This window comes from Meleagris gallopavo, chromosome 16, assembly GCF_905368555.1.
Source record: "Meleagris gallopavo chromosome 16, MGAL_WU_HG_1.1, whole genome shotgun sequence".
Lineage (NCBI taxonomy): Eukaryota > Metazoa > Chordata > Aves > Galliformes > Phasianidae > Meleagris > Meleagris gallopavo.
Genome location: NC_139419.1, coordinates 1,100,983 through 1,122,027, shown reverse-complemented (window position 1 = coordinate 1,122,027; position 21,045 = coordinate 1,100,983). Strand labels below are relative to the sequence as shown.

At 46.9% G+C, this 21,045-nt stretch overlaps 2 protein-coding genes across 3 annotated transcripts in view; one reads left to right on the top strand and one right to left on the bottom strand.

Annotated features, from left to right (window-relative positions):
* Window positions 1–7,476, top strand: part of BAIAP2L1 (BAR/IMD domain containing adaptor protein 2 like 1) — a 33,500-nt gene extending 26,024 nt beyond the window's left edge. Inside the window, exons 7-14 of one of the 2 annotated variants that reach the window (XM_085237377.1) lie at window positions 500–652; window positions 1,101–1,268; window positions 2,015–2,165; window positions 3,249–3,480; window positions 3,756–3,830; window positions 4,162–4,324; window positions 6,413–6,453; window positions 6,903–7,476. In XM_085237377.1, coding sequence (XP_085093503.1) covers window positions 500–652; window positions 1,101–1,268; window positions 2,015–2,165; window positions 3,249–3,480; window positions 3,756–3,830; window positions 4,162–4,324; window positions 6,413–6,453; window positions 6,903–6,978 — 1,059 coding nt within the window. In that variant the 3' untranslated portion in view covers window positions 6,979–7,476. The remainder of the gene's footprint in view (window positions 1–499; window positions 653–1,100; window positions 1,269–2,014; window positions 2,166–3,248; window positions 3,481–3,755; window positions 3,831–4,161; window positions 4,325–6,412; window positions 6,454–6,902) is intronic. The other variant, XM_085237378.1, reaches the window with a different exon arrangement.
* Window positions 7,477–8,815: 1,339 nt separating this feature from the next.
* BRI3 (brain protein I3) lies at window positions 8,816–19,964 on the bottom strand. The gene is made up of 3 exons (XM_085237382.1): window positions 19,504–19,964; window positions 18,306–18,420; window positions 8,816–9,204 (listed from the first exon to the last, which is right to left on the bottom strand). The coding sequence occupies exons 1-3, from the start codon at window positions 19,667–19,669 to the stop codon at window positions 9,072–9,074; spliced, it is 414 nt and encodes a 137-aa protein (XP_085093508.1). The 5' UTR covers window positions 19,670–19,964; the 3' UTR covers window positions 8,816–9,071.
* Between the last annotated feature and the right edge of the window lie 1,081 nt (window positions 19,965–21,045).

The following is a 21,045-nucleotide window of genomic DNA, read 5'->3' as shown; positions in this document are numbered from 1 at the left end:
AGAAGATAGAATTCTTTTTCTTCTTTTGCTTCGTTGTCTATACACACACACACCACACACACACAGTAAAATCATAAAATCATTTAGGTCAAAAAAAACTCTTAAGGCCATCAGGTGCAACCATCCAGTGACCTACCAAGTCCAGCCCTAAACTATGTGCCACATCCACACGTCTCTCCAGCTCCAGAAACAGCAGCTCCACCAGTGCCTGTGCAGCTGGTCCAGGGAGGCCCAGCCACCCCTCCATGAAGAAATTCCTCCTGACTTCTGAATCTCCTCTGGTGCTTCACACCCCGGTACTGACTGCCTATAATAGAATACGTGTGAGATTGGAGAAGTCAGGTGTGTGCATAAAAAGAGAAGGACCTGGCAGCAGAGTCACTCCACCCCACCTTTCTGATAACTTTTTCTTGTCTTTTTGGAACACGCTTCAGTAACTGGATAGAGTATCAAGTAAAACTCACAGACTGCATGTGAATTATTTACTTTTTTCCCTTAGTATTTGGAAACCGTGAGCTCTCGACAGACTGACATTCAGAGATTTATTGCAGAAGGCTGTAGAGAAGCTCTACTTGAAGAAAAAAGAAGATTCTGCTTTCTAGTTGACAAGCACTGCAGTTTTACCCAGCACATGCACTTCTATCACGCTCAGGTCGGTGGCATGCATGTAAATAAAAACGAAGCTCCTGAAATCTAATCATCAGAGATCTTAAAATCTCTTCTAGTATCTAGATGAGAGTGCCACAGATAGTTTAGATAGCACTGGGAGCACTGTAGTGCCAGACAAGTGTTGTGATCTGTTTGTAGAGAATGTCTACAATGTGATATTCTCATAAATGTGCTGTTGCAAATGGTAAAGGGTTACTGTGACTTCTTAAAAAATCACACATTAAGTATGGCATTTCTGATATCTGACCCTGAAAAAGGACCATCTCTTTCTTCTATATACTTCAAAGAGATATTACTTAGCCTTGAACGTGTTTGAAAAGACTTCCATTTCACTTCAGTTATCTTTTTTCTGTAACAAAAATTAGCAAGTAGTTCTGTGTAATTTTATGCAAAACATATCTTTGATGAGTACCTCTTAAATTTGGATGCAGTGTGCAGAATTCCTCAATGCCAAGCTGCCTGGGTGGCAGGAGATCTGTAGTGATGCCACCAAAGTTCCTGAAAAAGTCAAAATGATGATTGATGAAATAAGGACACCTGGTTCCACTCCAATATCAGGAACTCCGCAGCCTTCACCAATGACAGAGAGAAACACCACGGTATGTCATTCCCTGATAGTTAAAGGCTCTCTTTCAAATGGGTCCAGATTGTCCTCACTGTTTCTATTGTACTTAAGGATTTGGATTCAAGGCTATAACATGCATCAGCTGAAATTCACTGGGGTTGGGTAGGAAAGCAAAACCATTAAGCTGAAACTTTGCTGCTGGAGAAGTACACAGAGTAAAGCAGGCAGAAGCACACAGGCAGAGAAGGCTGTTTCCAGTTGGGTGTCCAGGGCTTTCCTGCAGAGCACAGCCTTAGGACTACCCTAGTTTTTGCCACTCTATTTCCAACGTTCCTGTCTGTAAGTGCTAGGAATTGCGTACTTGAGGTTCAAGATAAACTAAATTTTACCCTTTCCTTCTTCCCTCTGATTCTTACTACAGAATATTGAAATAAAAATTAAATTCTCAATTCCCCTATTTGCACGTTGTGTTACCACTGGTTATTGAATTTCTAAATTCAATTCCTCCAGTAGTTATGTTAAGAAATGTACTGATCTATGCATGAGTGGGCTGTTTGTGAAAGCTGGGGCTTTCATAGCATTTCCACAGTTACTGTGTATCAGGGAACAGGATCCTCGCAAACTATTCTATCAGAAGTTTCATAGCAAGGTAGGCCCAGCAGAAAGGCCTTACACAGGCAGATCTGGGGAAACCTGATCGTAGCTTTCTAGAGGTTATGTTGCAAATAAGCCAGGAAGTCGTGTCACCTCTCTATTAGGACAATGTTTTTCTGATTCTAGATTGGAAACAATTTTTATGCTCATAATGAAAATGCATCAAAGGTGCCCCCTGCTCCTGTTGGCAGGGCATACACCAGTCCACTTGTGGACATGTTCAGCAATCCTGCCACGGGTCCAAAGGTGTCTCCTGAAAGGCCAACCAATGCAGCAGGTGAGTGTCATTTCATTGCAAGCCATGTGTGTGCAAAGGAGGTGTTACAGAACTCAAAATTCTCTTGGGGATTTTGTGACTACTACCAGGATTTGAATTCCAGGATATGTGGGGGAATGTAAGATGGTCTTTACAGGGTGTTCACGTATCAGTTACCTAACAGGTGAAGTGCATGTCATAAGAAGGAAATAACTGCTCACAATAAAATGAAGCTACCTATCGTAAACTTTCACTTCAATCATTTGCCATGCATCCCTGATTAACACAGCTCAACTGCTCTCTGTGCCCTCAATCTTACCAGAGGCATACATTCCATGATTTTGGATCAGATACACACCATTATTTCTGTGCACACTAACAGACATGAACCAACACTGCAGTCTTGCTGTGGTTTCCTTTAAGAGTGTACAGCAGCCAGGAAAGAATGCACGTGGGACAAAACAAGCTGTCCTGTACTTCTTCTCCTGAACTGTAAAATGCTCTTACAGTATTTTATTAGTTTGTAAAATATGAGTCTTTGACTTACTCTGCTACAGGGAAAGAACTAAGCCTACATCACAACAAAACAAATGCAAAACTCTTCAGTGCTAGACCAGCAGTTCCAGCATTCCTTCCTTAAAAATGCCTTTAAAGTGGTCAAATAACACACATTTTTGAGACATCCTTTAAATCATCTTCTGGAGAACATCCCATGTCTGCAAAGTGCCAAGTGTCTGCAGTTCTCATTGATCAGGTGAAGCTCAGTGCTGGTCATAATAATGAAATCAAATCTTGGACTTGTTTTAAGAACAGAAAATTTTCAGTCTTTTCTGGTTAGCATTTCTTATGCCAAGAGAAGAAAGCAGAAGCAAATTAACACTTATATAACTTTTTATGACTGTTGGTTCAACGTTACTGTGGTAGCATGTGTGCATGTATACAAATACCAATGTTATTAAGAACTCTGGTGATAAGAAACATTGGTAGATAACTGAGAGTCTAAGCAGAACCCAAACAGAACAAAGTCTCACAACTACACTGCACTTGAGTACTGCTTTACCAAATCTGCTTTTCCTGGCAGCTAATTGTATTTTGTTAAAATAGTTAATTTTGCTTTTAATTTTGCAGAGAATTCAGATGATGCCAGTTTATCGCGCTCAACTTCTGTTGCCACAGGGCTGAACATAATGAAAAGGCAGAAAGTAAAGACAATCTTTCCGCACACTGCTGGAAATAACAAGACATTACTTAGCTTTGCACAGGGAGACACCATCGTACTTCTTGTATCTGAAGAAAAGGATGGCTGGCTTTATGGGGAGCATGAGTCAACTAAAGTGTAAGACAATCACTTTATTACCCAATTTGAACATGAAGGAAAAGTGTCTCTTGCAGATATTAGTACATGGTTTTTCACTTTTTCTGCTGTCACTGACTGGGAACTTCTATCAGGTGAATCTCACTGCAGGGAATCTCACTTTCAGGGAGATCTTGTATACCAGAACCCAGGCCGTTAAACATTACATCTTCTAGAGTCTGTTTTGTCCAGTGTTGACTTTTGAAGAATCTTTCCAATTTTATATCATATGAAATTGAAATCCTTTTCTATTACAGAAAAGGATGGTTTCCATCATCATATACTAGACCACTAGAAGAAACAGAAGAAAAAGCCTTTGTTCCAGTGCCAAGGTAATATTTTGAATGGAATGTGCAAAAAATACCCAAATCTTCTTTAAAATGGATTAGAAATATTAGTTTTCTGCTTACACCACCAGTTGTTCAGCAACACATACAGTAAGTACCTCTAACTGTCTGTACTATCACACCTGGATCACACTACCATGGTTTAGTGGCTACACGGAGACCTAAGAACGATCATCACTCCAACTTTAAAGTCCCACGGACTTCAGAGAGATTATATGCCTTAATTACACATTTTTGTTCTTTCCTGGGACTAAAGACAAGGAGGAGAGGTGTATTGTGGAACTGAACACGTTACCTGCTGGGTTCTGTCTTGCAGCACTGCGCCGGTTAGAAGCATCAGCTCAGTCAATCTTGCAGAAAAAGCTGGTGTTGTCCTCCCACCACCAGACTATCTGGGTTCAACTCCAGATAAGAGAATGGAGTCTTCCAAAGGTACTGCTGCTAAAACACCAACTGACAAACCAGAAAGTGCAGGTCCGGTAAGTAACCAATGCATTAATCTAAGTGTTCTGCACCGCTTACTCTTCCTGACCTACGTAACTGAGCTCTTAAATGAGGCCCTTAATACTCTCTAGTGTTATTATGCTTTTCTGGTATCTCAGTCTACCTAGAGTAGTAAGAAGGGTGACAAGTTGTTTGGGGATATAATTAAGAGCACTAGAAGCCCCGTTCTGCACAGCAGAGAAATGGAATCTGTGAAACTTGAGAAACATTCTCATGGAAAGCAGTACTTTCAAATTAAGTGTCTGGGAACTTCTAAAATAATAATGAAGAAAGAGTCTATATTTTGACACATAGGTGGTTTTCATTTTTGGATAAAAAAAGCAATAAGCCTTAACAATTATATAATGTCAGATTTATACGCAGGTTCATTTATTCTGACTCTGTTGAGAGCTCTGGGGATCGACATGTCCTTCAAATGTAATTACGTTCACAATAGTTAAAAGGTGTATCAGTCTGTGAAAGCTGCCAGGCCAGCAGTACAGAGAATTCTTTGCCCTGTCACAAGTAAAAGGTGACCTCCTGTAGGCCTCTAATGCATCACATTGCCTTGGTGTCACCGTGCTGTGCTGCTGTCTGGCCTCAGTTGGCTCTCAAGAGTGGTCAACCATAAGAATGTTCTTTCTGCAGTATTGGTTTAGGGGCGTTATGAATAAACTTAAGGCTTGTGGACTAACATGCCTGTTGCACTGAAAAACCAAGAGAAAAGGTGAGTGATTTTGGCTGATAGGCGAGGATGGAATTAACTAGAACTGCTTGTTCTCCCTGGAGGCCAAATGGTGCTTACAGCCTTTTAGGAACAGAAGACAAACGCATTGAGGTCTCATAACTGTTGCTGAGGTCCCCCATAACGTGTAGCAGATAGACATTTGCTGTGACCCCTGATTCTTACCTGGTATACAAAAGGAAGAGAACTGCACTCACACCACAGGATTTCACTCCAGAATTACTATTTACTTTCATTCCTTCGGAAAGCTGCAGAATTTCCTTGTTTCCCTGCTTCTGTGCAAGTCAACAGCCACTGCTCTGCTGCCAGGCCCGAGAATGCTTCTGTATGCTAGAACATGTAGTCAAAAGTTCACTTTTGCTTTGAACCTAATCTGACACCTCCTAGAAGCAATGCAATTAGTTTGCCATTTGAAATACTTAAAATTTAATACAATTATACTCAAAGTTTAGTGAAAAGAGGAGAAGTTTAATGTTTGCCAAAGCCTTACGTTGTGCAGCAGGCATGGCAGCCCGTTACGGCAGCTGAGTTCATGGCACCCAAGCACTGCACCCTAAAGGAAGGAATGCTTGTCAGTGCCACACTGCCAGCTCCTGGGTAATCTCAAATTCACAAAAATCAAGGAAATCTCATCACAAAAGTACAGTGCAGACTGTAGCTGCAAAAGCATTTTCAGATTGTACATTCAAACAAACACGACCATTTGATGACAACAAAATATCAGCAATACCTGTGCAAAGTCATTCCTCTTTTCGTGCCGCTCCCACGCAGCCACTGCTGGTTAAACCACAGGTGCTGCCAGGGCTCGCTGCTTTGCTCTCATCCACCCTCACTGCTCACAGAAGTCATCACGGGAGGTGCCTTCACTCACACGCTCAAATCAACAGTCCCGGAACGCAGGAGGGTTTCTGTGGTGGTGGGATTGGGGGGTTTGGCTGTTTGGTGGCTGTTTGTATGCACTGTTGGGTTTTTTGGCACTCTGTCCTCCTTCTTTTGGTTGCCAGTTTTCAGCGATGTTTGGTATTTTTACCTATACAGTGCAGGCTAGAACTCAAGCGTATTTGCTGATCTTGGGAAAACAAAACAGAACTGACCCCGCTGGGGAAGATGACCCCATCCTCTACACTGTATGCACACACAGCTGGTGGTGTTTGGATGTTCTCAGAACATTCTCTTCTGCCCACCTCTCCACAGCTCAACTAGACAGCTATTACTCCGAGTTACTAAATATTTCATCCTGCTTGAATGGTAGAACCTCTTTTCTTTAGCAGGACAGTGAAGAGATCACCTGTAGACGTTCTGTTTTTTTAAATCTGTACCCGTATCCTTTCTCTTACAGAAACCCGACATGAATGGCATTGTAAAACCACCCTTTCTAAGGTACATTTTAAAGCTGCTTATTCAATTATGGTTGTGTTGATTTTTAGTTTGATGTATGTTACTGTATTGACTGTGAGGGGAACTGAGGATGCTTCTTCCTGAGCTGCTCTGACCACTGGCAGCAGTGTAGCCCCACGGTGCCAGAAGTGCCGTTAGGGGAGCACAGACCTCCCAGAGCAGCACGTGCTTCTCCTGTGGTTTGGCACAGAGGGGGGGTTAAATCCAAACTTCTCTGGAAGCCTTTGAAAGAACATCCAGACCAAACCAGGCAGTAACTTACCAAACCTGGGACTGCTGTCAAGACGGTTCTCCTGCGTGAGGCTGTTTTAAACGCTAGGCTGAGCCTGGAGTTGTGTAGAATCTGCTAGTGTGAAATTGTAACGTGTTCTTCCAGCAATGCTCCTTGTAGCACAGCAAACCTCGCAGTAACTTTGTGCGTTTCTTTTCAGTGGAGAAAATCCTTTTGCAACTGTGAAACTCAGACCAACAGTAACAAACGACAGATCAGCACCCATTATTCGATGAATAGATGACCCTTACAAACATCATTTGCAGTAATGACAATTGCTAGCTAAACTTGTTCTAAAAATTATTTAAGTGTAATTACTGTAAAATAGAATCATACTGGTATGGATTTCTGATTTTTAAAAGCATTCTTTCTAATGAGGCTGTTGCTTTGGGCTATGGTTGGAGCAGCTCAGCTTGGTTCTACAGTACGCCTTCTGCAGGGGATGGAATTGTGGAGATCCTGGAGATCGTGTGGATGCTCCAGGCAATCTGACTAACTAAAAGCTCACAGATCTGAGGATTTGGCATTTGTTGTTTGGAAATTGCCACGGTAAGCTGTAGAATGCAAGCCTTGCCTATGCCACTTACTCAATTAGAAAAGGCTGATTGATTTTTTTTTAATACAGCAATGTACCAACTGCCTTATTCCAGCGTAGAGAATTGTCTGTATACAGTGACAACACATTATTTTGTTTAAAAAGACACTCTTGGTTATAAATAAATATTTATCCTCTATGCATATGTAATGCTTTGTTTAATGGCAGATACAAGTTATAGAATGTTAACATAAACCTATTTCAAGTCTAATATATTGTCAACACATTCTTCAGTAATACATATAATTTTAAACATACCATCAAACTTCAGTCATATAAAAATCTTACAGTCCAAGTGCCATGCTTTTCCTTACACCACTACTGCTGAAGTGGTTCATTGCTCTGTTAATGCAGCCTTGGATTAAGGTTGTTTTCTTGTGAAGGAGCCAAGCAGTGGCACAAATGGCAGCAGAATGCAGCATCTCACCGAACAAAATATAACTGATACACCTAACTTCAGTCCCAGGGTTGTGCCTCACTACAGGCTTGATTTCCTGCATCAGATAGATACAGCTCGTCCAAAGAACTCTCTTCCTACCGTAATAATCACCTTAGAAATGAGCCTCAAATCTTACAGTGTCTATTCTGCACAAGGTTGAGCACACTGTGGCTGTACAGCACGGAGCTGCTGTGCAATGTGTTTCTCTGACCTGTTCCAGTGCTCAGCCCTCATTCCCGGTCATCCCCACCTTCCATAAGTACAGCACAAACTCCTGCAGCATCCCAGGGCTGCCCCTATAGTGGCTGTGAGTGACAGAAAATGCCTTTGGTTGCTGGGTGTGAAAAGCAGCACAGGAACCTGCTGGCTGCAGACCAGCGCCCCTCATTCCACCTCCTCCCCTTGCACTGCCTGTCAGGTTTGTTGGCGATGGAACCTTCCATGAGTGCCTCACAGCCATCTGCAAACACATCTCAAGGGCATAACTCACACCCGAGCCAAAACATTAGAAAGGCAAGTCAAAGACCTTCAACAGTTCCTTATCAGAATGAAACAGTGACGTGCCTAAACCTTTATTCTTGGAACTGAGCAGTGCCACAGCCTCTCTTCTTGGGTAAGCATTTCCCTCTGCAGCCAGAAACGACCGGTGGTGTAGAACTACCACCAGTTCCCTGCTGGTAGGAAACCACTGCTGCAGCAGGTAGGATTTGCTGCTGCAAACCCTTGGAGATAACACTTGTGCCCATCAGCAGCACCTGCCCTCACTAAACCAAGGCTCTGAGCAGCCCTCTGCAGAAGGAAGACACGCTCACCCACAGCTATTACGTGGTGGTAGCACAGACAGCATTTGCACCGCTTTCCTCAAAAGCCTGCAGATGCAGGGATCCACCTGGGGAGGCAAATACATCCCCTCACCTCACATGTACAACCCTAAAACACAACTATTTTCCATCCTGGTCTGTAGCTAGGATTAACTTCACTTGCATACTAAACACGTTATCAGACACGTTAGTCACATATTTAATAATCCAGCCACAAGTTGAGGATTGCAAAAGGAAAAGCAGTTTTATTTAGTTTTCAAGAGGTGCCACTAAACATGGAAAACAAGTTCGGTTTTCATGTTTTGCAATGCACATGCTCATAAAAGATTAAGTTTAAATTACATGCAAGAGACTAAATTTCTTCACACTTTACAAAACAGGTCTGAAGCAAATAAAATGATTGTACATGACATTTACATTAGAAAGAGTAGGCTAACAGTTGTAGCTTCCATAGCACATCCACGTTCATCCCACTTAGCCAAAAGCCGCCCCGCAATTTGGGCATCTTCGCTGCCTCAGTGCGAGACAGAACAGAATCCCAATTGGAAAGAACACAATGGCACACAGAACACCGAGGCAGGTGAAGGTGTCCTCCAGCACGCCAACCCTGCAGAAATGGAAAACAGACTGAGTCAAAGACCCCCACTACGTTTAACCCAAGGTTACCTCTTTGTGAGCTGACATTCACTCAATAAGAAAACCTTCCATGCAGCAGAAGGAAGTGCAGTGCAAACAGGTTCCCCCCCCCTTTAAAAGGCTTTTCTGCTCACAGCTTGCAGCAGAAGGCTTTGAACTGTATCGCTTAAAGAAACCCAAGAAATTCTCATGTGATAAGAGCAAGGACTGCAGATAAGACACATGAAAGGTTTAATTCAAACCAGTATCTTAGTTCCAGAGAGCAGCTATTTATCAACCACCACAGGCCTGGACTGCTCCAACAGACAGCCGCTCAGAGCAGCTGTATTCATTGCAGACATTGCTTAATTCAAGTGCCCTGAAGAACGCACACAGGTTGCCACCTGCTCACACTTTGGCACCCAACTTCACAGGAATAACAGCTTAACAGCATAAGAAATTTGAGCAGCTACAATAAGCAGTCAGAACCCAGAGGTGAGCAGAACACCTGAACGAGGAGGGCCCTCCTCTGACTGACCACTACAGTGAAAGTCAACAGGAGCAGAGCTGAGTGACCTTGCAATACTCACCAACACAGACAAGGTGCCTGAAGGTTGTTTTTTTCCCTACCCAGTGCTCACAGACACCCTACTGTACAATGAAATAGAGTGAAGGAAAGAAGATGCAGATTTTGAGACCGTTCCCTTACTGCAGTTGTTTAGAAGTTCACATCTTGTTCAAACTTCAGTCTCATCTCCCTTTCCTAGCACTGTTCTGACATGGTGCAAGTTTTGCAGAATTAGTTCCAGTGATGTAGGTACCCACTTTTTTTGCAAAGTTTCATAGCACTTCTTCCTCTTCAGACACTGGGAAAAACTTAACATCTCCTTCCAGTCCCTTTTAGCTCCTAATCTTATACCTCCATTACCAAATCACAAATCCAAATATCGACATCAGCTTAAAAGTCCAACTTAAACTTTACCCGTGATGCTGCCGAAGCCCACAAAGCCATCCTTCTCCAGGATGGCACCTCTCCTTTCAGCACGTGTCGTAAAGCACAGTGATTCTGGCTTGTCCCTCACAGACACTGTTGGTAATACAAGCACTATCAAACATGTACAAAGTACTTTCTATGATTGCTCTGGTATCATTAAGTATCTTGTTCTCCAGCTGAAACAAAGGTGTGTGTAAGAATGGGGCAGCACAGCCACAGCTCTGTAAATAGATGTCTTTTTATCTTCTGCAAAAGCATGGGGCAGGCAGCACTGCTGAGACCTCCACAAAGGGCTGCCGAGGCAGAAAGCTGCTCCAGCTCACTGCTGCGCTCCTGGATTTCATTCAGCTGCTCTTGCCATGAGTTGTTGACTGAAAGAATGAATCAACTTAAAGCACAGAATCCCCGTTCAATTTCTAATTCTTCTAATTCTTCTACTACAAGTTTTGACACTGACCATTAACTAGAGATGCAGCAGCAGCAGCAGCAGGAGCAGATTTCTTGGAGAGAGGACAGCCTCTCACGCAGTTTGCTGGAGCTTTCTTCTGTAGCCAGGTTTGGTAACCCCCCTCTCTATCCAGCTGATGCTGCAAATGGCTCCAATGGGGCTGATGAACATCATCACACAGCCCTTTTGTGCCTACAGGCTTGTTGACAAGAATGCCAGTAGGTTTCTGAGGGTCTCAGAGAAGGCTTCACGCCTCCCCCACCTGGCACATAAACCATTTCTACCCCTGCACTGAAAGTGCTGACAAACTACACCGTGTGCCAGCAGACAAAAAGGAACCAGACCATCTCTGCTGCAGTAACGCACCCTCAGTCTGGCACACTGGCCACTGACTCACAGCACTTGCCCTGCATCACCTCAGCCAACAGTACTCTCACAAAGTACAGGCACTGGAGGAGCTCAGCTTGTCCAGCAGTGCTCTTCAGTCTGCCCTTTGCTCTGCTACAATGAGCTCCAGCCCAGGGTTCCCATCACACCACAGCACCAGCAGACGTTTCCCTTCCCCTCTCACCACAGAGAATTCCCCATTAAACCAAAAGAGGGGTGGGAAGAACAGCAGAGGGGCAGAAGGTACAGCAGGAGAAAGAAATGTGGAAGGAGTCATTAAAAAGTTACCAACAGAACAAGTCAGCACTGTCACAACTGGAAGAAAGGCAAATACGCTACAAAGGCAGATATTTTGCTGTATATACTCAGGATTATGAATGTTTCATCCAGACTTCTGTATGCAGATATGGAAAGCTTCATCACAATTTCTTCGCTAGGGCACATCCAGACACTGGAACTGAACAATTTTGTTGTAAGTGACCCCCAAATTTGACTGTAATTAAAGACTGTGCTGTAGTCAAATATTGTGTCTGGTATTTGTGGAAAAGCATGAGATGCTGAACACCCCAAATAAAGATCAGTGGCAGAAGCTGGGGAATGTCAGATAAGGCCGCTCTGTTTCCCTCTGCACAGGTGAACCAGGTAGGACACTACACTTGCAGACAGGTACAGACACAATGCAGACGTCTCTAAGTAACTACAGATTTTAGTTTCCAGTACTACAGATCCATCCAGGAAAGGCAAAGCCCATTTCCAGGCCTTTCAGTGACACAAAAAGCATTGCTTTGGAAAAGGCCCACCAAGTATGCAGCACAGTACGTGGGGCCTACAAACTCCTCCCTTGTCTTGCTATTACACTAACGCAGCATTTCAGTTTGCACACACTGAGCATCCTCTTCCTAGAAGCATTTGGCTCTTGCTTTGTTAGTGTTTGTGTGTCTTTTCCTTGTCTGGTATGAATTTCATGCTAAGCTCCCTCCCTGGAGTCTACCTTTGTGACAAGTAAGCCAGTGCTCAGGGAAGAACATAAACAGCCTCGCTGTGGTTTGGCCTCAAGGAACGCAGGCACTGGTTGAACATCAGAGGGCTCACCAGGTATTTCTGCTCAGCCCTACGGAGCTGCAAACCCAGCACTGAGGACTGCTGTCCAACCTGTTACCATCAGCCCTCTGAATGAGCCTGCAAGGAGCCGAGTCCTCCGCTCAGCAGATGTCTCTGACACTTTAAATAGAATTTACTTCAAACGCTTCCCCCTAAACACGGGGATCTGGGAAGCGCTCTTTGGTCACACTGAGTGCCAGTTAAAAAATAAAAATAACGCAACAAATTGTGAGATTCACCACCAGCAGCAGAACCAGGCCCTGAGGGACAGAGCACGGGGGGAGCACCAGCAGCACCAGAGCCATGGCTTGGGATGCAGCAGAGGTACGGATGTGCCCAACTTGCAGCACGGCGCTGCACGGCACTCAGTCACACCACAGCAGTCACTACACGAGCACTCTCTGGTCTGTGGGTTTGTGTCAGCACCTAATTTTAGATGAACGCTTATCCAATCACCGCCCCTGCTTAGGGAGTTACTAAATGGAGGAGGAGGAAAAGACTTTTTATAAAGGAGAACATGAATATTTCAGTTTGTGCTCGTGTACCTCAGCGACAGGGTGGTCAGATTCCATATTCAAACTGTAGATTCGTTAACGGAACCAAACATAAGTTTTGTTCTATGGCATAACCACACATAAGCTGATTAGAAGTGCACCACTCCCCATCTAAAAGTGGAAAGGTTTATTTATACTGCAAGCAGTGTCTAGGATTTAAGCTATACTGCAGCTGCCAGCTCCATAAAGTAAGGTCAGTTCTCCCCACTGACGAGCATTTAATGCCAAATTACTTTTCAGACAAATCTTTTCTTGAAAGTAAGTCTCTAAACACGAAGTCTCACGCTCAGGATCAGAGAGGCAACACTGAGATTTGCAAACTCAACACCAGTGCAATTTAATGTGGGCATTTTTAGACTTAACACTACATCACAGCATTTAAATGTACGCTTATCAGCGTTTTTTCATCCCTTATTAAGTGACAACCAATGGTCATCCCAATCAAAGACAGCACTCCAGGTGCATGATCAGCCCTGCAGGGCATGAAAAGAAACTACACTTTGCTGACAGGACCCTGCAGCTGTCTCACACGCCGACCAGACCCATAAACAAGTGCAGATCTCAGAGCTGTGTCCATTCCCAGCCACAGCGCTGGCGGAGTCTTTAACTTTAGATTTCAGTGGAGGCTGTCAGAAGGTGACAAGCAGGATAGATTTGCGTGCCACTTCCAAAGTTAACTGTGAATAGGAAACAGAGACAGCTCCTCTTTGTGCCTATCCTACCCAATGCAGCAAGAGCAGCTAGGTTAAGCAGTGTCACCTGTGAGCAGCAGCAGCGAGTGACAGTAATGCATGCCGTTACTTCTGCAAGAGCTGCCAGCTCCTCCAGCCCCAGCTCGTGCACACCCAATGGTTTCTGATCTGTGTTTTCCCTCACTCACCTGCATACACATCCAAATTACTGCACCTCTGGATACCTTTTCACCAAGCAAACAGGACCAGGCTCCTCCTCCTTGCCACAAGAACAGCCAGTTGTCAGAATACAGACACCCACACGAAGGGGTCAGGAAGACAGAGCTATCAGCTCTGACACAGTGACTGGTTGGGAATTGGGGACCAGATTATTTTATATATTTTTAATTTCTTATTTAAAACAGTGGCTCTTAAGGGAATGGGTTTCTGCTGTACCTTGTTAGCTGCATAAAGCTTCATTTATTAAAAAAAGATATGTTTTGATTATCTTCCAAAACTCGGTTCAAAACAGTAGCATAAAAGCCCTCAGGAAGTGCAGAGCTGCGCTGTTCTCAGGTGGGACCCCTCTGAGGGGCTTTGGGCCTCCCTGCTGGCCTCGGGCAACGGGCCGCCAGCTAAGCACCCCGTGCCTCCACTCCCAGGCAGGGTCGAAGTTACAGCTGTGCTAGCCTAGCCAGTAATGCCAAGAGGCACTCGTGGCTTCTGCTCAAGTCTGCTCTGTCACAGCTCTCTTCTTAGCAGTCACATGCAGAAGTCACTGCTGAATTTCATGCCCTAACTGCTGCAGCCACCAAATTACAGCGCAGCAGGGAAGAAGGCCCCGATGTTCCCAGCAGCAAACCTTCACGTTACGAAAGGGAGCCGCTTCCATTCTCACCACAGGCCCGTCTTCTTTGTGACACAAAGCAGCACCGCCAGCTGCTGCACCTTTACAGCTGCCCCTCTTCAGAGCAGCCTTTTAAATGCTATTTCAAAGCTGGCTTTGCTCACAAGATCCCAAAGGGTCTCCGCAGCACGTCAGCCTGCTGCCACAAACCCAAACCCACAGGTTTTCCTTAAGAGGGCACATCTGATCAATAGCCACATCTTTCTGCTTCCTGAGATATTCAGCTGATACACATTGTGAAATTATAAATGGAACGATTAGTTAACATTTAAATGGATTTATTCTGAACAGCCACGGAAACCCTGTACTCTGAAAGAGCTTCTATCAAATCACACACAGCACCTGTGATTGAAATAACCAAAGTGAAACCAGAAGACTGAAATTTTGAAGGAGTTTAGCATTGAAATGTAATTTTCCTAGAATGTACCCTCTGAGCAGTGACGCACCTAATTGAATTTTAAAAACAAAACCAACAAAATCTCAGAACCTACTCCTTTAGCAAGTCAGATCCAAACAAGACAAGCCCCACAGTCTGTGGCAGGAAGAAGGCTCCAAGAGATGTGAGAATAAGCGAGGATTTATTCGCAGCTGTCTCGTTCTCCAATCCCAGCAGAAGTTTCAGTATTATTACAATCTGGAACCCACCATAACCCTTCTCAAGGAGGTATTTTATAGCTGTCAGAAGACAAAACCACTACAATCCAGAAGTAATGTATTTTCCTCTCATCCTTTCCTTCCTTGAGAACTCATCAAATAGGAACATCAAAACCCACCAGGGCCAATCACGGTTCTGCCCCAGGTTCTGGAAGAACCCCACTGCAAACTTCAGGTAAAAGAATGCTTTCACAATTTTTAAATAGATCCATCTTCTGTCAAGCAACGGGAAAGCAAATACCCCTCTGCAGTTGGTAATCCCACCACCAAAAGATGGGGAAAAGGAAAATGGAGGCGACCTGAAGGGAAGCTGCTGAACTGCCATCTCCAAGCTAAAAAGACACTGACACGGCTGAACCTCCGGCTGTAGTGACTCAAACTGTTCGTGGGAACATAAGATGGTTCCTAGCTTCAAAGCCAGACTTTGCCAATCCTTACATGTCAGCTTCCTGCAGTAAAAGCGACAGCATTCTGCATCTCAGTTTGATCCTCTGTACATCAGGGCTGGGTTGGAGGAAGAGCTCACACCGAGCCAACAGCACCACAGCCAGCCTGACTTCTGCATGACACAAAGGCAAGACACGCAGCAATGCTGAAGTCTGTAATTAGAAAGCAACGCTGACCAAGGATGAATGAGGATGATCTGTCTGATGAATAACTTTAGGCAAGGGGGACAGATCACAAGACGGGAGAATCATCCCTCAAAGACACCAGTGCTTCAGAGGGTAAGTCAGTGCTTCAAAAGGCATTAACATGGTGGCCAGGGACACTGCCACCTGTCTCTAGAGGAAACTTCTGAAGATACTTGTACATATTCATTTCTTTTAATTCACAGGACAAATGGAGCCTGAAGATCACCAGCTAACCACCATAGGATATTACTTCCAAAGTCATCTGTGACTGCAGTGAGATGGCCTCTGCCCAAATAACAGACCAGTACTGCATGTTTCTCTTCACCATCAAACATTTTACATCAGAAATAGTTTTCAGTTCAATCAGCACTATTCACATGCCATAGTACAGAAGCCTAATTTGTTTCCGAGGGCAGGAACTCCATCAGTGGGCTTAGCTGTGCCAGTTGCATTCTTGGCACAACCAAAGAGTTTTCCTCATGTTCAAAAACAGATGAGTTTCTCTAATAACTGTGCACCAAATCAGAGGAGTAACAGAAAGGCTGCCTTCGTAGCTTAATAAAATTTTTTACACACCATTAACAACTTTTTATGTTACCAATGCCCTCTCAGAATCCTTCTGTTCAGTGTGGCATTCAGAATGTATTTACATGCTGCACTCTTCATAAAATGGGTTTCCAGGCCAAGAAGTGAGCTAGAACTACATTCAAGGTCTTGAGGAGTCAAAGGGGATTTTGAGCTGTAAGAGAATAAGCCAGTGTAACCTTCCAGAACACCAACCCTGCCTCTTCAGGATCCCGCTAACAGATGGAGCAGCACGCTTCCCACCAAATCTCACCAGCTTCTGCTGCAGCACCACAACATCAACTCCTTAACTAATCAGAAGACAACCAAACAGTGCTTCTCTGCCCTCAGTATTATCACCGAGGCTTTGACTCCTCTAGATAGCTGGGAAAAAGCACTGTGCAAAGAAGGCCACGACACGGTGATACTCAGTGCTGGTCCTTGGGATTCCGACCAACAACACTCAGCAGAGCTGAGGAGAGCCCTGCAGTTGGAGCTGCACAGCACAGTGCCTCTCAGGAGTGCCATGTACAGAACTCTGGCTGCCCCCAGCAGCACAAGGCTGATGACTGAAGAAAACTGTTGAAATCAGGTCACTTAAGAATGCCTTACAAATATTCGGACTCGCTCGTTTTCCCAGATTTGGCTAGAAGGACCCTAGGCATAGATACCGTACTTGCAAATTATCCTTTCAAAAGAATCTCCTAGAGCATCTCAGGGTCGCTACAAGAAAAACAAAGAAACCCTAAAGATACCAGAAGGAGTCTGTCAACCCCGAGTCATCACAGAAGATACTTCCATATTCATTTTTTTCAGATTTCTTGGGTTTAGGGCAAGGTCTGTACAACACACTGCCTGCCTTACCAAGCAAGGCATAGCATCTTTTCTGTCTCCTGGCTGGGCACATAAACATACGGCATTAGTGGAATGACTCCAGCAGCAGGACTGACCACACTGTGCTCACAGCTCAGAGGCTACTTTCCCTCACTGTTTAAAACATACATCTTTCAGATTAAGAGCTCCAGCTGGTACAGGATTCTCAGCCTTAACTAGTGGAATTTCAGCAGGCAGGTGCTGACTCTCAAATGGACAGCAGTTTTAACAAAACCAAAAGGCATGCGACACAGCCTCTGCCATCACAGCCATCTCCATCACGTCTGTCACACTGAAACCTGATATCGTTTAAGCCACTCCAGTAAGTTTGCTTCCTACGTGTTTTGAAATGGACCAGAGAAGTCTCAGACTTGCAGAAAACAATCACCTTTTCATAAGACACCAGAAGGGTGGTTCTGATACATTCTAACAGAAGGAGGACTCTGCGTTTGAGTCTGAGCTGGCCAGGCACACAAATGCCTCAGCTGCACCAGCAGCAACCAGGCTGCCTTCACCCATTAGTCAATATCCTGGTATGAGCAGAGCTGAGAAGTGCAAAGGAACCACTGCAGACTCATAACACTAATGTTATGCCTACCTTCTTCCTTTTCCTTTTTTTTAGATCATCTATTTTACAACTGTTGATCTCTGAAGTTGTCCTTTCATTGCAATCCCAGCTAATAGCTGACCGCTCTTTTTCTGATTTTCACCACTTTGTCAGATTAACACTTGGAACCACATCTATTACTCTTCCCGTACTTCTACAGTAAAGGCACTTCTAAAGAAAGAGAACTTCCAAACCCAACAGTACTGATGCTCCCACTCAATACTGCCCGTTGCCCCGCGTGGCTCTGCGCAGCCTGGGCTGGGGAACGGGGAGATTCAGCGCAGGCAGTGCTGGAGAACAGAAGTGCCATGGTCAGAAACCACAGTGTTTCACAATGAAGTCACGCTCCTCACTTCCAGTGGTCACAAGAGCACCAGAAAGAACTTTCTGGCACCCCTTCTCCCAACAACCCACCCTCTGCATCCGTCACTGAACTTCCTTTTCATTAAGAACACAGCTTGAAGATCTTCCTCCTCCACACAGGACAGATTCATGTTTGCAAGAAGCCTATTGTATCAACTACAGCAGTCGTCTGGGGCCCACTAGGATGGATCACATTAAAGCACTGCAAAACTTCAGTGCTTTTTTAGTCAGTTCCATTCTAATACACACACAGACAAAAAAAACTAGCAGCTATACAGACATTTATCTCAAACACAAAACCCAGGGCAGTTTATCTCTCAAGTGGAAGAGGGTTTTACCTGCAGGCGGGACAGCCTCCAACTACTACGACAGAGGTGGTGGCAGCAGGCTGCTGAATGATGGTGTATGTGCTCGAGTAGTTCGGCTGCGAGGCCGGCGGAGGAACAGCGTAGCCTAAAATAAAAACCAGAGCTGAATCACTGCGTGCAAGGCATAGGGGACCACGATAACGTGGTAGAAGGTATGGAAAGAGAACGTGGAATAAAGACAGACTCGTCTTGGCAAAGCACTGTACGAGTCTACCAAAATCAGGGCTGAAACAAAAGTATCAGCAAATGCAACAAGAAAACCACTTCATGAATCCAAGTATCTAGTACAATTTAACCATCTAAAAAGGGCGTTAAGCTAATAATTAACTCTGTTTGGGTCAGCGCTGTTGGAACAGCAGGGAAAAACAGCTTGAACAAGTGAGGACTGCGGATTTCAGTTCAGGACGTTACGTATCAGCAACGTCTCACTCCAGAAACAAAGCTGGGGACACAAAACAAACCCTGCTCTGGCTCCCAAAAGGTGACGGCTGCAGAGAGGTGGAAGGACAGCACAGCAGCAGAAAGGCAGCACGGCACAGAACGAAAATCCTTGCAAAAAATCCACATTCTTAGTGAGCGAACACGTTATCTGAACCGTAGTTAGAAGGCTGCGTTATTACCGCATTAACGTTAAAAACGAAGAAAGAGGGGCTACCCGACGGGACGGGCAGGCGCAGCCACAAGTTGAGACGCACTTTCCCCAGCGCAATCCGCGCCGACGGAGGCAGCCCGGCCCGGACCTTTCCCGAACGGCGTTACACACCGGCCGTTCCCCGCAGCTCGGCGCGGCAAAGCACGGCCGCCAGCCGCCCCACACCGCGGGAGGCCGCCGCGAGGCGCGGTACGAGCCGCCCCGTGCCCGAGGCTGGCCGAGCGCTCCTCAGCGCCGCCCGCTCCTGCCGCGACCCGCCGGCCCCGGGCCCGCAGCCGCCCGAAGAACCGAAGGGGGCCCGGAAAAAACAACGCGAGGCAGGGAGCGTCGTGAGGCGCGCGACAGAGCGCGAGTCGCGCCCGGTCGTTTCCGCCCGCTCGTACTTCCGCGGAGGAGCCGCGCCGCCGCTCCCGGGCGCACGGAGCCGGCAGGCGGCACGGGCCACGGCCCGCGGCCCTTCCCGAGGCACCCGGCCCCGCCCGGCCCCGCCGCGCCGCCCCCCCGCCTCGCACCCACCTGCGGCGGCCGCGGCGCCCGGGTAAGGGTACGGCGGGGGCGGCTGGAAGCCGGGCTGCGGGGCGGGGATGGCGCCGTAGTTGCTCTGCCCGTAGTCGTAGCCCGCGCCCGGCGCGGCGGGGCTGTAGGCGGGCGGCCGCTCCTGTAGCAGCGGCTTGCTGTCCATGCTGGGCGCGAGCGGAGCGGCGACCGCCGGCGGGGCGAGGAGGAAGCGGCGCCCTCGCCTCGGCGCCCAACTTGCGGGCGCCGCCCTCCGCCCCGCCCGGGGGCGCCGGAGCTCGGCGGCGGCGCGAGTTCCCCCGAGGCGGCGGCGGCGCGGCGGGCGGGGGGAGGCGGAGCGGCCTCTGGCGGGCGGGCGGCCCCTGCCCTGCGCCCCGCCGCGGGAGGGAGGGCGGGCGGCCCCGGCTGCCGAGCGCGCGGCCGGTCACAAGACTGCAAGACTGCGCCCCACGTGACTCCCCTTCCCGGCGGCGCGGGTGACTCCGAGGCGCCGCCTTAAAGGGGCCGCGGCACGGAGCCGGGACGGGCTCCTCCGTACGGCACCGGGTTACCGGGCATCGGGTACCGGGCACCGGCCGTGCTCTGCCGGCAGCTCCCGCTACCGCGCGTCGCAGGGGTTCTTGCAGGAAAAGTGAAAAGCACAACCGCGATGCGATGCGGTGCGGCGCTTCCTCATCTAGGGAAAGACGCTTCCCCGAAAGGAACGTCACGCGGCGGGGAGAAATCCTCTTTTGAGAAGTGAGGTTTGGGAAGAGCCGCGTGCCGGGGACGCGGGGAGGGGCTCTGAGTGCCGCCTCCCCCCCACGGGGGCTCACAGCCCGGCCCGGACATCAGCGCGGTGGAGTAACGTTGCCCCGCGTTCGCACAGCAACCTCACCTCTCTGCCGGGCACTGAAACAGACGTCTGGCCCAGAGCCCGTTTGCAAATACCTGTTGGATTTCACAAAATATCCCTCGTTATCTCCTTACAGAACAGACGTTGCTAATGTAACAACGGCTTCAGGCACCGCTGTACGCGAAGCCCCCGGGCACAGAGGTGCAGCGGAGCCGTCAGCAGGAGCCGGGAGCCGTGCGAAATTCACGGAAAATAATCCTTAACTACTACTTCTGCCCAGAAAATAATGGAAGTCTTGGTTTCATCCACTTAAAAACACGTCTGGACTAATAACCACTAACTGTATCAGAAACATGGCTACCCAAACCCCTGCAGAATGAAATTCTGATCACAAAATGGTGTTTTATAGATAAATTTCACTAAAATGCTCAAATCATCAGAACGGTGCTGTGAGCAGTGCTGCAAAGGGCCCAGCGACACGGCAGGCAGCTCTGCCCCATGGGCACCGAGCCCGTGGAGTGGGGCATGGAGCACAGAGCAGCACAGAGCCTGCTGTGCTCTCCACAGCCACCAGAAGCCCCCGGTCTGATTCCCATCAGCCTGCCTGCTCCCTGTGAGGGAGGCCTGCAATGAAGGACAGCTTTCCATCCTCCTGCATTATCTTTGGGATGCACAATAATCGGAAATAGTTTTTCTTTGCACGTCTC

Coding starts and splice junctions, on each gene's coding strand:
- BRI3 (XM_085237382.1), bottom strand. CDS start 19,669: ATGGACAGCAAGCCGCTGCTACAGGAGCGGCCGCCCGCCTACAGCCCC. Junction 18,421..19,503: donor GGGCGCCGCGGCCGCCGCAG/GTGGGTGCGAGG, acceptor TTTTTATTTTAG/GCTACGCTGTTCCTCCGCCG. Junction 9,205..18,305: donor GGAGGCTGTCCCGCCTGCAG/GTAAAACCCTCT, acceptor CCATTTCTGCAG/GGTTGGCGTGCTGGAGGACA.